Source organism: Phaethon aethereus, assembly GCF_964289735.1.
Source record: "Phaethon aethereus genome assembly, chromosome: Z".
Classification (NCBI taxonomy): domain Eukaryota; kingdom Metazoa; phylum Chordata; class Aves; order Phaethontiformes; family Phaethontidae; genus Phaethon; species Phaethon aethereus.
The window spans coordinates 42834494-42849709 of record NC_138577.1 but is presented as its reverse complement, the minus strand read 5'-3'; the positions used below and the strand labels follow the sequence as shown (position 1 = coordinate 42849709).

Sequence of the window (15216 nt, the reverse complement as noted above, 5' to 3'; positions counted from 1 at the left end):
GGGGTGGGACGGGCCGCCCATCTGGGGTGCCCACGGTCCCTCTCCGCCCCTCCCCTGCCCTCCCGCGGCGGCGGCTCTCCTCCCTGCGCCCCGCCGGGGTGCCGAGGGGCCGCGCTCAGCCCCGCCGCCGCCGCCGCCGCCGCCGCCGCCCCGGGCTCGGCGCGGCCGCGCCCCCGCGCTCCCGACCGCCGCGCCCGCCCGCCCCGCCGCCGCCAGCCCCGGCTCCCCCGGCGCGGAAGATGCTGCGGCTCTGTCTCCTCGCCGCGCACGGTAAGCGGCGGCGGCGGGGGACGCGCCGCCATGCCCCCCGCCCGGGACGCGGGGTGCGCGCTGCTCCGGGGTCGGCGGCGGCCCCCAGCCAGCGGCCCTCGGCCCGGGCGGGCCGTGACCGGGGCTCGCTTATGTCCTTGCAGTTCTGCGGCTCGCCGGGGCGGCCGTGCTCTCCCCCGGGTCGTGCGCCTTTGAGGACAGCGCCTGCGGCTACGAGTGGGACTACGCGCATCTGCCCTGGGCGCTGCATGGGGAAGGTAAGAGCCCTGCAGCCCCCCGGGCATACAGCCCACCCCGGGCATACAGCCCACTCCGGGCGTACAGCCCACCCCGGGCGTACATCTCCCCGCGAGCGTACAGCTCCCCTCGGGGGTATACAGCCCATTCCGGGCGCACAGTCCGCCCCGGGGATACAGCTCCGCCCGGACGTACAGCCCACCGCGCGGGTCCAGCCCACCCGCGGGCGCAGCCGCTGCCTCCGCGCCGGGCACTGCTGCAGCCCGCGGCCGCGGTGGCGGCGCGCAGCGCTCTGCGGGGCGGCAGCCCGGGCCGCCGCTGCCGGCCGGCCGTGCCGCGCCGCTCGGCTGTCCAGGGAGGCCGCCGCCGCCGGGCGACCCTCCCCTGTGCGGCTGCGGTCCCTGGGTGTCAGCTCCCTGGCAGCCGAGCCGCAGGCGCGGCGGGGAGGCGCCCGGCCCCCCGGCGCAGGTCTCTGCGCAGGTTTCAGCGGAGTGCCTCCGAAACGTACTTGCTATTTCCTCCTGTTGGGAAGAGCTGTCTTTTGTCAAATCTGCCGTAGGTAACGTACTCTCTTCCGGGGGGGGGAAAAAAAAAATCTGTCAAATTCCTATTAAGCTGCATTATTGCTTTTTCGAAACAGATACTGGGTTCTACTCTAGAGGTGGGTGCATTTTCAGGGCAGAAGACAATCACTTCTGCAGAAGAGTGTCTGTATAACATGTTCAGTTAAGACTTTTCTCCATTTTAGGGTACCTACAGTTCAACAGGAAAAAGCAATAGTCTTTCAGTAACTTGTGTTATACTAAGACTGACTGCATTGAAAGCGAGAAAAAACTCAGTCACTGGACAGAGCTTCCATGCAACTATAACTCTTGGTCAGTTTTTAGTGTAGATGCCCATTTTTGACAGAATCAATAGGAACGAAGACTAAACAAACAACCCAAACCCAAAGAAACCCACAATATGGTTATAACTGGGTAATAAAATAATTTAATTTTGGTTATGTTTTGGCCACAATGTCATTCATAAAGTGAAAGGAACTATGTGTTTTCACAGTTTTTAAGCTCCAAAACAGGTGCCAAGAATAATGAAGAGGTGAGTACAGATACAAAGAGAGAGACCCCCCTCATCACCCCTCATCAGCGCTCCATTCAAAAGTGGCTGGTCCAGTTTTCTCATTCCACTTGTTACTCTGCTGATAATGAAGCTTTTTTTTCTTTTTTTTTTTCTTTCTGATTCAGTTCTCATATATGCAAAATAAGTCACCTTAATTGTTAATTTCTAGATTAATCATTAGGGTCTGAGAATGTACAAAGAATGCTAACTTAGAAATGCCTGTGAGGATGTCATGGTTAAAATAATTGCTCTTTCTCTTCTTCTTGTTTATTTAAATATACATAGATTTGCTTGTATTTTTTAAGATACTAGTGGAAATTTAGTACCTTCTCTGCTTTCTCAGCTATGCCTCTTAACATCATGCCCCTTTGAGCCGCCTGTCTTGGAAGCAGCACTCCCTCCTTGTGATTAATAGAGAGCTATGTTGTAGTGGTATTGATTCAGCTCCAAGGGACACTGAGATGCTGCGAGTAATACCTGCAGAAATGGGTGTGCATCATGTTGTGCACATCCATGCTACGGTGGTTCAAGAAACAGGGAATTTTGATTGGGTATTTGGATCAGCAGCAGCCTACTTTTTTTTGGCCCACAGAACACTATTTTGATTGTCAAAATTTGGTCACTATTTTAGTTTGATTTTTCTATGTGACCACCATATAGATGGCTACACAGCTTCTGTCATTGCAGATCTTGTTTTTCAGAGATATATAGCTGAACTGTTACACTCTGGGAGGGTATGTGGTATACCAGCTCTCTTAGTGACATAGTTCTGTCAGCATTTCCATTATAAACTGTCTTTTCTGCAGTCTGTATTTTAATCATAGTCCTATGCAAACATTTGTCATACAGTGTATTAGCCTCTTCAGAAATGCATTCATAGAATTGCAACTAAATCTAGTTGAAGATAGTTAATCCAGTTCTATGTAGCAGGTGTGCAAAACCAGTCTTCCTTAGAAGTTCTTTTACTCTTTTATCTAATCCATATTCCTTTTGGCAGCACTGGGCCCTGGTATTTGCAGGTCAGTGTATGTCCATGTGGTAATTTACTGGGACAACAGAGGAAGTTAAGGATGGGAGTGGCAGCTTCGCTTTAAGTTGTTCCACTTCTCCTTGCAGTGCTTCAAAATTGTTTTATTATTTTTAAATATTATTTGTAATACAGAGTTACATGCAGCAAATCTCTTACAGGGATTATCTGACTTGCAGTGCAAGTTCTTTCATCTTATAAATCTCTCAATAGTGTGGTCTTGTGCCAAACTGTCAAGATTATGTAAATATAACCAAAATCCTGCCCAGAAATTTCCACTCCATACTTGAAAGTTTTTTGCCCGGTTGCCAAGGAAGCCAATATCTTCTGAAGGGCCAGGCACAGAAAGGAAATGTGAGGCTAAACTTTGCTTTTGTTTACAGCTGTGCATTCCCACTTACACCAGTAGGTTTCTAAGGTTCAACCACTTTTCTAAATATCTCTAGCTTCTCTTGAGTATTCCAGTAGTTCTGGGATAAGAGATTTTTTTGTGTTTAATTTTAGCATTTTTATAATTGAAAAGATTTTTATTTTTTTTTTTTTTTAGCTGAAGTCTTGATACCTGTAATTGACTGGCATTTTAGGGCTCACTTTAGTCAAGTGCAAAAGGAAAATCAACATGAAAGAGTAAGTGCTAGAATGGATACCTGTTTCACTCTTTGCTGGTTTACTCAAGACTGACAAATCAGGCCCTAACACAGTGGGGGTTTGTAGGATACCAGCTACACAAGAAAGAAATCAGGCATTTTATCGCAATACCTGTCCAGCGGGCCTGTGTTCCCATAAACTTCTGCTTCACTGAAACCCCCTCTAAGCCTCAAGCTCTCTCACATGGCTCTGAATTCAGGAACAGGACCTTCAACTATAATAAACATCAAGGTGCTCTTTTTAGCTGTCAGCTTTTTGAGCCAGTCATCTGCTAACTCAGTGGTCGCATTTTAGAATTGTAATGATTTTTAGCAGACAATCACTGTGTAAAGGAAAATGTAAAATATAGAAACAGCTGAAGATACAAAATTCTTGCGAGCTTACCTATGGCTGAGAAGCACACCAAGCTGAGGTGATGGCCCAGGCTGGGTAAATATAGCATCATGCTTGAGGCAGCATGTTCCCTAATGTGCTGGTTCTGTTTTCAGTGCAAGCTGGGAAATCCCACGCAGTCGTGATGTGCTTCATGAAGTGGGTGTTTGTAGGATACAAACTACACAAGAAACACAGTAATGATGTTGCTCAGGAAAAGACCATCATCAGCTAATACTGGTTCTGAAATCTGATGAGCAACAGATGAATTTGTGTGTGATCAGTGGACCCGTCATAAGATCTGTGTGCTTTAAATGATTTGCTAGTAGACATAAACCAAGCTGTCAACGGTCCGTTTTAACTTCAGAGGTGTAGGCATGCTCCCATAAATACTCTTGCATTCATGATGCCTCTGAACAGATAATTTATTTTAAAAAATCCAGGTATGGAATAGAAGACAAAGATCGAACTCCTTGGACTCAGCTAATGGATGAGAAATTTAGAAAGCAGATCCGTATTCATCACTACTGTGGTACTTAGAGATAGTTGAGGAGCTCAAATACCATGTTGTTTGCCACTAACACCCACAGGCTGGTTAGTATGAGTTCATGTCCAGTTACGTTGCGGTATAAAGCTTTGCAGGTGCATAGTGGCGGGTTTCCACAGGAATTTACTTCTGCGTCAGCATTATATGTGTTGCAAAGGAAAGAGCTGGTTAACTGTAATACATAAAGTCAAACTTTGTATGATAGGATTTCATCAAATTATCTTGATATTTTGTTTACCCAAATTGTCCTGTGCAAATAAATGACCCAAACTGGTCATTTATTTCAGAGGACAGATGTGCTTTGTAAGTAATGATCTTCTTCACAAAGCCGAAGATTAGTATCTTTCTTCACACTTTAAAACAAAGGAAGGTGCTGTCGTAATAGGCAGTAATCCTGAGCAGAGTAATAAATAAAGCCATGTAGACCCACTTGAAACGGGAGTAGGAAACACGGCCTTAAGTCAGTTGCAGCCATTCTGCAGGGTTGCATTTTGGCGTTTTTTTGCTGTCCTCCCAGCACTGTCAAGCACAGAGCCAGCTGTACCCTGACTGTAGGAACATCCTGCTCATAGCGTTATTATAGATAAGTTCCATTAGACGCAGTAACTATGACACATCTTTTTTGTGACTCTGGACAATGTTTAAATTTTTGCCAAGAATAGCTGTACAGCATTTTGTGTGCTTGTGTCTGTGGGTATGTTTTGTTCTCGAATCTGCCATCATTTTAACAGAGACCATTTTAATAGAACTAGAAATGTCAGTTCAAATTTGCACTAATGGAGTATTCTGTGCTGCATCTGCTTGTCTGGAGTTAAGCATTAGATGAGAAGTTTGCCTATTACCACTGCAAGCTGTAGGGAAGAGAGGTTGTGTATATTAGCAACGTGTTCCAAAAAGCAAGTGATCATTGTTAAATGTGCCTATGCGCTGCCAATTGCACTAGACTTGGAGCTATTTTAGTAGTAGTAGCAATGGGTTTTGTACAGTTGCCTCCTTATGACCTTTGCTATTCTGTGGAGTGCTGTCAAGCAACTTTCCATGTTGATCTTCTATAATGAGCTATGTGGCACTGAACTGCTAATGCTGTAACTGGTAGCTGATACAGCCATATGCATCTGGCTCTTGGATGATCATTGGCAGCTTTAAATGCATATTTTTTTGTGTGTTGCTTGCCTTAAAAATTTTGGAATTCTGTGTTACTTCAAATCTCATGTCTCCAAGGATGTATTTTAATAGCATGCATTTCAGAGTTTTTTAATAATGTTTTCTCTTTCTGAAGTTTTCCAAAGGAATTTCTTAAAAAGAAATAGATTTCATTCAGAAGAGTGATGTAATAAATTACGATGTATTTAAAAATACATTAATTTCTTCTCCTTAAAACATGCCTACTTTTTGCTGCTAGTCCAAGACTCTGTTTCTGTGATACACTCAAAATGGGCGTCGATCAGGTAAGAGCTTATGGTAAGCAAGGAACATCACTAACAACAGTGTCAGGCAACTGAAGTTTGTCTCTGGGACATACTTATCATATAGCTACACTTTAAAACGGTTCTAAGATGGAAAATAATTTCAAGAGACAGGACAGCCATCCCAGGGCATCAGATAAGTCAGGCATGAGAGCAGCAGCATAAGGAATCTCAAATCTAAACATGGTCTGCATACCATTTAAATAGCTTGTATTTACAGCTGTGCCATATGACTTAAAACTGACCTCTTTTGACCTCTGCTCTCATCTTGAATGCCACGTCATTTGGTGGTACATGCAGACCAATGAAACAGGTAATCACTGGTGATGCTAAATTTTGTTGCACCGCGAACACAGTTCCATATCTGATATGTGCTGTGTCTTGCTCGGTTACAAACCTACTGGCAGATAGATTGACACATCTGTAGCCTTAGTTTTCTTTCCATCTCTCTGCAGTACTTTCCTGTGCATGGGAAAGTAAGCCATTTGAAAATGTACAAAAGGTATAACACCGCTGGCTTTATCAACCCTAAGATGAGGCAAGTGGTCTCACATGTTTATGGTAACTGCGTAATTGGGAGCGAAGTAGAGTAGTGCAAGGAGACTTGCACCAGCTGGTGCCTAGCTGCAGCAGAACCAGGCTGGCATACCACAATGCTCACGTACTAGCAAGGTTTTCAGCTGATAAATCCACCCTGCTGTGGGAGTTTGGGTCTCCCAAACCTGTAGCCTGGGCATCTCTGCACCAAATGCCATTTGATGGAGTGGAGAAGCCATTAGAACTGGCACACAGTCTGTTTTGCCTTGACCCGTTAATTAAAATGTTTGTCTTCCTGGCCAAAATAATTGCATTCAGAGTGACAACTGTCCTTCCTAGTCACTCCCAAGGGGAAGTTGCTTGCCCAAGTATGACTTCTGTCCTAAGGCTTCTAGGCAATGGTGTTTTTATTGAACTATGCCTAAATTCTGGTTGTTAGCATACCTTTTGCTCATCTTCAGAGGCAGGTCCTGTGCAAAAAAAGATGGCTCTTTGCATTCATGGAGGGCTTCATCAGCAGCTACCTGTGCGTGACACTTTTGATATGTCCTGGCTTTCCATTTGCAGTAGGAGAACAAACGAATCCTAAATTGTTATCAGTGAGTCACTGTATGAGAGATGAGTTTCAAAGCATTCCTTCTCCTCCACAGGATAGTAATGTTCTCAGAAGTGTATTTTCACACACAGCTGTTAGTGATTCGGTGCTTATAGAGTCAACAAGCTATTTTAGTGCATTTTACACTGAGCTGTGGGGGCTGGCCACAAGACAGGGGGAATAGCTGTTGTAAAAGTCATGTTTACTGAATATACCTGCAACTCCTGACAATAGGCTGAACTTTGTTTTGCATGAAAAAAACTGAAAATAGATAATTTACCACTAGAATTTGAAAAAAATGTAAAAAATGTAGGAGAAGAAAAGATTGTTTGGGAGTGGTGGTAGAGGCCAAATCACCTCAGTCAAAAAAACAACTTCCATGTAACCCCAGGGAAAAACTGCTTCCCTCCAAGTAACAACGTTCGTTACTCATTAGTAGGATGGAGCAACTTGTGTGGTTTTCTACCACTGATAAAGCGCTGTAAACCACACTTACTAAAATTTATATTGCAGCTTCACATTTCAAAATGCTGCATGTTTACATGAAAAACTAGCTGTGCATCTGTGTAGCCTTCAGCTCATTTGGACATAGCCTGGGATACCTTTAATTTATAAAGCAACTGTGCGTGTTGGTTGCACAGCCTACCCAGAGGGACTACAGTCGCACCATTGCAGCTTCCACGTGTACACAAGGTGACTGTACCCAGAACTTGCTTGAAAGGCTGCAGGAATTTGGGCATGTCACAGTCAATGCTGGAGGGTGAAGTATGGCTTCCTGCCTGAAATCACAGCTGCTGTGGCTGGCTCTGATGGACATGGATAGGGCCCAGGATTAGGAAATCAGTCCAGCTTTGTGCTGTTATCTTCTCCATTAATAGGAAGTTAAAGAACATGTTTTCAGCTTCTGTTATAAACAGGATGGATACCTTGCAAATATTGTTGAAGTTTGCTAAAATGCAAGTAAAAACATGCAAAATCACTTGCTGAAAACAGCTAGAAATATTTTCAGTTTTCTGAAAAAATGAAAGACTGAAATGAATTGAACTAAAGGTTCTTTTCAGGAATTTCAGGGTGCATGCATGGCATGAGTTTTTATGAGTAAAACTGCTGACAGGCAGTACTTTGTGGTCATTGCACTTATTACACTACATATGTAATCATCCTGAAAATGAGGAGGAGAGACAATTATTTGCCAGTTCATTTTTCTGGAGGGAAGGGAAAGTATTTTCAGCACTGTCGATTTTCAGTATAAATTTTGGTCAAGATCTAATGTGGGCCAAGATCTGTAGTGAGGAAAAATAAGCTTGCACTTGTGCTGAAGGCTGACTAAATACATTTCAGAAGTGTTTCTACTAGTAAAAAAGCCAAAGATTCAAGTCTGATTATTATAGTCCTTCTTCATATGATAACTAAGCCAAAGATTCCTACAATTTTACATAATAATATAGTGCCTGCACTTTAAAAATGGTCGTTGATTAACAGACTCTTTCTTCTACAATATATGGATGTTCCTCCAACACATTTTCTTTGGCAAACGTGGCTGAAGGTCAGGGTATTAGACAACTCTACTAGACTGACTAGTTGTGTTGGTGTACTTTGAACGTTGTTTTAAATAGACATATTCTCTGATAAAGTATGAGCTACATGTTACTAACGCTTTGCTCTGTTCTGAAAACCTTGCAAGTCCTAGTATGAAAATATCCATGAATCGTGGTAATTCTATTTCCATTTGAAATATCAGCCAAAGTCTTTCATGAAACAGAGTCTTCACAGTTTTCAGTTAGCGACCCACTAAAATACTTAAAGAAGCTCTGTTGTGGCTTGATGAGTTTCTTAAATTTGCTGGGCCACAAACTGTATAAAAATGTGGGAAGAGCTGCAGAAATGGAAGGGCAGATTACAGCTGTTGTACACAAAACCAAAGTGAGATGCAAAGTTATCAAAAGGTCATTCTCCAGCTTTCAGTTTCTCTTACTTTTTTGGTGTTACATCACAACAATTGATCAGTATGGTAAGACTGTTGCTGTGTCTTCACTCATGGTTGAACAAAGGCCAAAGCAGGCTTCTGTGTGACAGTGGTACCTAGGGAAATGCTTATTGCATTCAGCTTTGAGCAGACTCATTTGTGGAAGAGTCATGCCTGGAGGGTAAGGAAGCTAGACAATCCTACCTGCTCTGTGAATAAGTAGAACATTTCCCTGTTTTCTGATAATAACATTAAAGATCATGTTTTAATGCACTGTATCTAAGAACAAAGTTTAGATTAACTATGTAAACACTTGTCTTCAATAAAGTTCTAAGTGATCCACAAAATACTTTCTACTTGCAGTAGAAATCCTCAGCTGATGTATAGCTGGGTAAACTAAATTGTCCAGTGTTGTTCCCTGATTCACATGTAGATCCTGCAGTGAACATGTGTCTCCTTTCACAGGGCTGTTTTACACTTGCTGAACCATGTTTCTGCAAGCCTGGAACATAGGTTTTTGCTTTTCAGTACCTATCATGAACATGACTGGAGAAGCCCCTTGAAGAAGGCTGGTGTCGGTAGGTAGGATGAGTGCTCTGTCTGGAATAGGGAACTGTGAAATACAGAAAGGATGGTGATGTTGGTGCCTGGCTATGAGAGTCCAGGCTAGCCTCATATACATATAGGTAGCTGTAAGGCAAAGTCACTGCTGAGGTAAAGTTTTCATGGGTACTGCAAGATTTGTGAGCACTGGAGGGTCCTTTGGGAGCACATTCCATGTTTTTTATGCTGTGGCAAACTGAAGTTCTCCAGTTGTTTTCCATTGTGCTGCAGAAGATTTGCCAGTTCTTCAGGCCGTAGGTTGAGAATAGCAGGGTTGAAGAGAGCCATATGTCTAGGGGCTATAACAGGGGGACACAGATTCTTCGTTGTATGGGGTAGGGAGATGATATGTCCAAGAAATAGTGTGGAAAGGATGAGTGGACAATAGATACTTATCTATGTCCATGTGGCTGTTGGGCCATACCACTAAATCACTCATGAGTCAGTAGTCCTGCCCTCAGGAGAACGTGCCTGAGCCTTTCAGAGTTAAAAAACATGAATTCTTCCTTAATTTATCTTCCTTATATTTTTTTGCAGAGTGATAAGGGTTTGGTTTGTGGGGTTATTTTCTTTGGAAATCAATAATGCTGGCTTTCTGGAGGAGTTATAGAAAACAATTTGACTTTTCCCTGACTCTTTATTTCCTGTTGTGGATGTTGGCAGGTCATGGATGGCACAGCTTTATTGCAGTGACTGGGTATAATAGTATCTCAGCCAGAAAATTTTGGATAGCATTTGGATTTTCTGAGTTGCCTCTGACATGCTTTCTGTGTTCAGACATCTCTTGGTTTGCTTAAGTTCATAAACATGCTGGGAAGCAAACACATAAACACAGTACTGGGTGCTAAGGACTTAATCTAGAAAATCTGAATGGAAGAAAATACAATAGGAAAATCTATTTTGCTTCCCTTTAAAGAAAGGGGTATGTCCCCTCTCATAAAGGAGGTTAGAACTAAAGAGCTTAACCAATGTGTTCTGTATTTAAAAATCTTTCTGAGACAACAGTGATTATTATTATTGGTCTTATTACTATTGATATTTGCAACACTATATTCTTTGAGGTGTAGCTGCTCTGGGAAGGCAAGGCAACTCATGTTGCCGATGGGGAAGGCAACTGCAGCCAGGGTTGGGTGATACAGAAATAGAGCTGTCCTGTGGCATGGCTGCTTTCTCACTGCATGTGTGCTGCAGGTGGACAGTAGAAATGCCCAAAGGCATACTTAAAAACTGTTTTCAAAAATTAATTTGTCTCTTTTGCCACTTTGGTGTATAAAGGCAACTTAGCTGAGATCAGTTTAGAAAGTTCTAAAAATGTGTAGGCTTCTCTTGCTGAAGAGCTACGTGGAAACTTAGCTGCTGAGGCTGTAGCATTATAAGCAATGAGAAGCTGAAGAACAAAGAAAGAGGGCTTCCAGTCTTAATTTGAAACTTTTTCAATATTTTCAGCACCTATTTACGTTTCACATACTTGCATGTTCTGTTTTGGGTTTTTTGTTTGTTTGACTTTCTATACCTGTAAGATCCTCATAGAGAAGCTGATGAAGTATGGGCCTGATGAGCAGAGGTGAAGTGAGGATTGAAAACTGGCTGAATGGTTGGGCCCAGCCCAGAGGGTGGTGATCACTGGAACAAAGTCTAGTTGGAGACCACTCACTAGTGGTGTACCCTAGGGGTCAATACTGGGTCTGATCCTGTTCAACATCCTCATAAATGATCTGGATGATGGGGTAGAGTATACTCTCAGCAAGTTTGATGATGATACAAAACTGAGAGGAGTGACTAATGCATGAAAGGGTCATGCTGGCCTCCAGAGGTACCTCAACAGGATGGAGAAATGGGCTGACAGGAACTCATGAAGTTCAACAAGGAGAAGTGCAAAGTCCTGCACCTGAGGAGGAACAGCCCTATGCCAGAACATATGCTGGGGGCTGCCTAGTTAGAAGGCAGCTTGTCAGAAGAGGACCTGGGAGTCCTGCTGGATACCAAGTTGAACATGAGACAGACAGCAATGTGCCCTTGCAAAGGCGGGTAATGTATCCTGTAATGCTGCATTAGGAGGAGTGTTGCCAGCAGGTCAAGAGCTCAGCACTGGTGAAACCCTATCTGGAGTTCTGTGTCCAGTTCTGGCCTCCCCAGTACAAGAGAGACATGGACATACTGGAGAGACCCCAATGAAGGGTCATGAAGATGATGAAGACATTGGACCATCTCTTCTATGAAGAAAGGCTGCAAGAGCTAGGACTGATCAGCCTGGAGAAAAGAAGGCTTGAGGGGGATCTTATACAAATAAATATAAATACCTGAAGCGAGTGTGCAAAGAGGCTGGAGCCAGGCATTTTTTAGTGGTGCCCAGTGACAAGACCAGAAGCGACAGGCACAAACTGAAACATAGGAGGTTCCCTCTGAACATCAGGAAACACTTTTTCACTGTGAGGGAGTCTGGGAGGTGGTGGAGTCTCCATCCTTGGAGATATTCAAAGGCCATCTGGACATGGCCCTGGGCAACTGGCTCTAGGTGGCTCTGCTTGAGCAGAGGGGTTGGACCAGATGACCTCCAGAGGTCCCTTCCAACCTCAGACATTCTGTGATTCTGTGGTATCTTCACATTTTTGACTGAAAGCTAAGAAAAGCCCTGCTGCAGTGGTCTCTTATAGACATCTCCACCTACAATGAAGAACCTGAGAATTTCTGGTACTTTTTAAGGTAAGAATTAAACAGAAGAGTCACATGTATGTGTACATGTCTGAGTCCATTTATGTATATGCATATATGAAATCTCTGCACCCTCATACAAAGAGAAGAAATGAGAGCTTGTTGTAGGTCCCCTATTAGGTGAAGGATCTCTCAGTTGTTAACAGGATATGAAGAACTTGTTCCTTACCGGTAGTTTTGGGGCTTGATTATCACGTAGCTGAAGTTTTCTAATGCTCATGGCTGCAAGATTTTATGGGAAACAGAAAAGTTAAGATGTAGTGCACTCTGATGCATTTTGCGAAAGCATCTGTTCATAATTTCCTACTTTTTTAGTAATTCCCATTTGAAGACTTCTTGTCTTCGGTGTATGCTGTTTTATATGTGGCTGTTATCCTGAGGAAACTATTTAGCAAAATAGTTCTGCTCCATCTAATCACTCTTGGCAGATCATTTGCAAATGAACCTCCTTGACTGAAAGTACCGTCTCGCAGCTGTTTAGCCAAAGTGAGTTGAGTTCATTTAAGGCCATACGATGGAGTTGACAATAATTGGCATCATTGTTTAGTGGAGTCAGCAGGGAGGCAGATGAATGAATGGCTATGGACTCTGAGTTGCTCTCAGCTCGTCAGAATAGGTTCAGGCAAGTGATGAAACAGACATAGATGTCTGCGCTGTCTGCCTGGCATCTGTTTGGGAAATAGAGGCCTTAATTGTCCCAAGCCATGTATCCCCAAGCTAACTTGCAGTTCATTATTAGTATTTATTACTGTTGTCTGCTCTTAGCAAATCCTCTTCTCTCCTTCCCCCGTGTGCCAGGTGCCTAGTGTAGAGAGAAGTGTATTCCCTGCTTTAAACATGTAGACATTTGTGGCAAGCAGTCACAATAATTTACAAGCCCTAAGTAGGGGCTGGAACCAGAAGACCAGAGACTTGGAGACACATTTCCATGTGTCATGCCATGCTTTACAATCTTACTGAGAGCTTTTTTGTCCCAGGATAACCATATCTGAGTACCCAACTGTCAGGTGATAGCCAGCTTCATCCTATATGATTATGGCAGAACATCAGTGAGAATCTGTAGCAGAGCTGGGATAATGCCATTATTTTTCTATCTACAGTGAGTAATTGGCCATGATAGAGCCCTACAGTTTGGTGCCATCCTCAAGAGTCCTGCAGAAAGTTTACTCAGCACAGGCAGCAAGCGAATGAAGAGCTTTTAGTACTGCTCAGGCTTTGAGCCATAGCTTAAGCAGCAGCATGCTCCCATAGCTGTGAACAAATTTGGAGCTTTCTCAGTAAAACCAGAAGAACAATGGTTATGGTTTTCCTAAGTGTAAACTAATTTGTGATTGTTTAAATTCCTGAGTTCTTTTAAAGGTAAGTAAAGGCTGCCTTGAGTGCTAGAATACAAACGCATACACAGAAGAAAATTGCAAATACAAGCATGCTGGTACCTGGATTTTTAAAGTGTACCAAATATATCAAGAACAAATATGTTTAAGGAAACTGGATTTACTTGATTTTTTTTCCCCCTTACAGGTATGCCTTGGAGACGTGATAATGTCCAGGGCACAAACAATGATAAAATCTGTCAGTATGTAGAATAAAGTCTGTTTACAAGTCCGTGCCAGTATACTGGTTTGCTTAGCATCTGCATCTGCAGCTGCATATTCAGCTTCTCAGTACTTACTGTCAGCAAACCAGTTATTAACATCTTCATATATATTCTTGAAAATACAGCATGTCCAGAGAAGGGCAACAAAGCTGGTGAGGGGTCTGGAGCACAAGTCTCATGGGGAGCAGCTGAGGGAACTGGGGTTGTTCAGTCTGGAGAAAAGGAGACTGAGGGGAGACCTTATCGCCTTATCGCTCTCTACAACTACCTGAAAGGGGGTTGTGGCGACGAGGGTGTTGGTCTCTTCTCCCAAGTAACCAGCGATAGGACGAGAGGAAATGGCCTCAAGTTACGCCAGGGGAGGTTTAGATTGGATATTAGGAAAAATTTCTTTACAGAGAGAGTGGTCAGGCATTGGAACAGGCTGCCCAGGGAGGTGGTGGAGTCACCATCACTGGAAGTGTTCAAAAAATGTGTGGATGTGGCGCTTCAGGACATGGTTAGGGGACATGGTGGTGTTGGGTTGATGGTTGGACTTGGTGATCTTGAAGGTCCTTTCCAACCTTAGTGATTCTGTGATTCTGTGTGAAAACTTACACGTAGCTGTATGAATACTTCATTTTAAGCTGTTACTTATAGTATTTCAAGTAGGGTGACTTGTAACATTTTAAATATGCATACAAGTAGCTAGGCAATGCTAATCTAAGGTGTTACTTTGTATAAGATTAGTTGAATTTTAGTAACAAGCAGGACTTCAAACATTTGAACCTTTACTAGTTTCATTGTAGTCATTGCTTTGCATTTTAATTCTTACAAGGCCTTTTGTAGAGGGATTTCTTTCCTGGCCAAGAATATTCTTGCGCGCTTAAGTGGAAACATGAGAGGATTTATACCAATACCAGATTGTTCTCAAAATATAGTGACTTCCAGTGCTTATTTTAAACTAAATGTCAACCTGGAGAGTTATTAGGGCAGTAACTGTAGTTTGTTTGAAAAAGAAGAGAGCTTTGCACAGTGAAGTTATCATATAAGGAAATGAGATGAGTGGTATGTGTAGTTTGGAGCACCACATGTAGGTAAAAAGCAAAGAGCTGTAATCAGTGTTTGTTTTTATATGAAAAAGCACTCATGAATTTGGAGTAGACTTCACAGCCGGTGGGTGTTGAAACCAAAAATGGAGTCATCAATCACCCTTGACTAGCAGAGGACTCCCATAATCTTTTTCCGTGCTGGGTCAGCTAGATCTTTTTCTGTTAGTCAGCCTTTCCAGAGTCGCTTAGCTTTTTTGTGCTGTTTCTTTTTGATAGACCATTTTGTGTTTTCTGTTAGTTATGCAGCTAGAAGGGAATTTCACTGCTATGCCTTTAGTCAACCTGCAAGTTAGTCCACTATTCTTAAGAGAAGTAACCTAGCTGCTTACTGCAAGATTGCACATAGCACCCACTTGTGAGCTTAAGTATCTGTTTGCTACTCAAGAGAGAGCGAGAAAGTGAGAGAGAAAGGAAGACCTCCAGCTGAAGCCC

The 15216-nt window shown here is 43.3% G+C and overlaps 1 protein-coding gene across 1 annotated transcript in view; it reads left to right on the top strand.

Moving 5' to 3' along the window:
* Positions 1-239: 239 nt before the first annotated feature.
* Positions 240-15216, top strand: part of MAMDC2 (MAM domain containing 2) — a gene marked incomplete at both ends in the record, with an annotated part of 60333 nt that continues 45356 nt past the window's right edge. The window contains 2 exons of the mRNA XM_082012887.1: positions 240-270; positions 414-527. Of these exons, the coding sequence (XP_081869013.1) occupies positions 240-270; positions 414-527 (145 nt within the window). The remainder of the gene's footprint in view (positions 271-413; positions 528-15216) is intronic.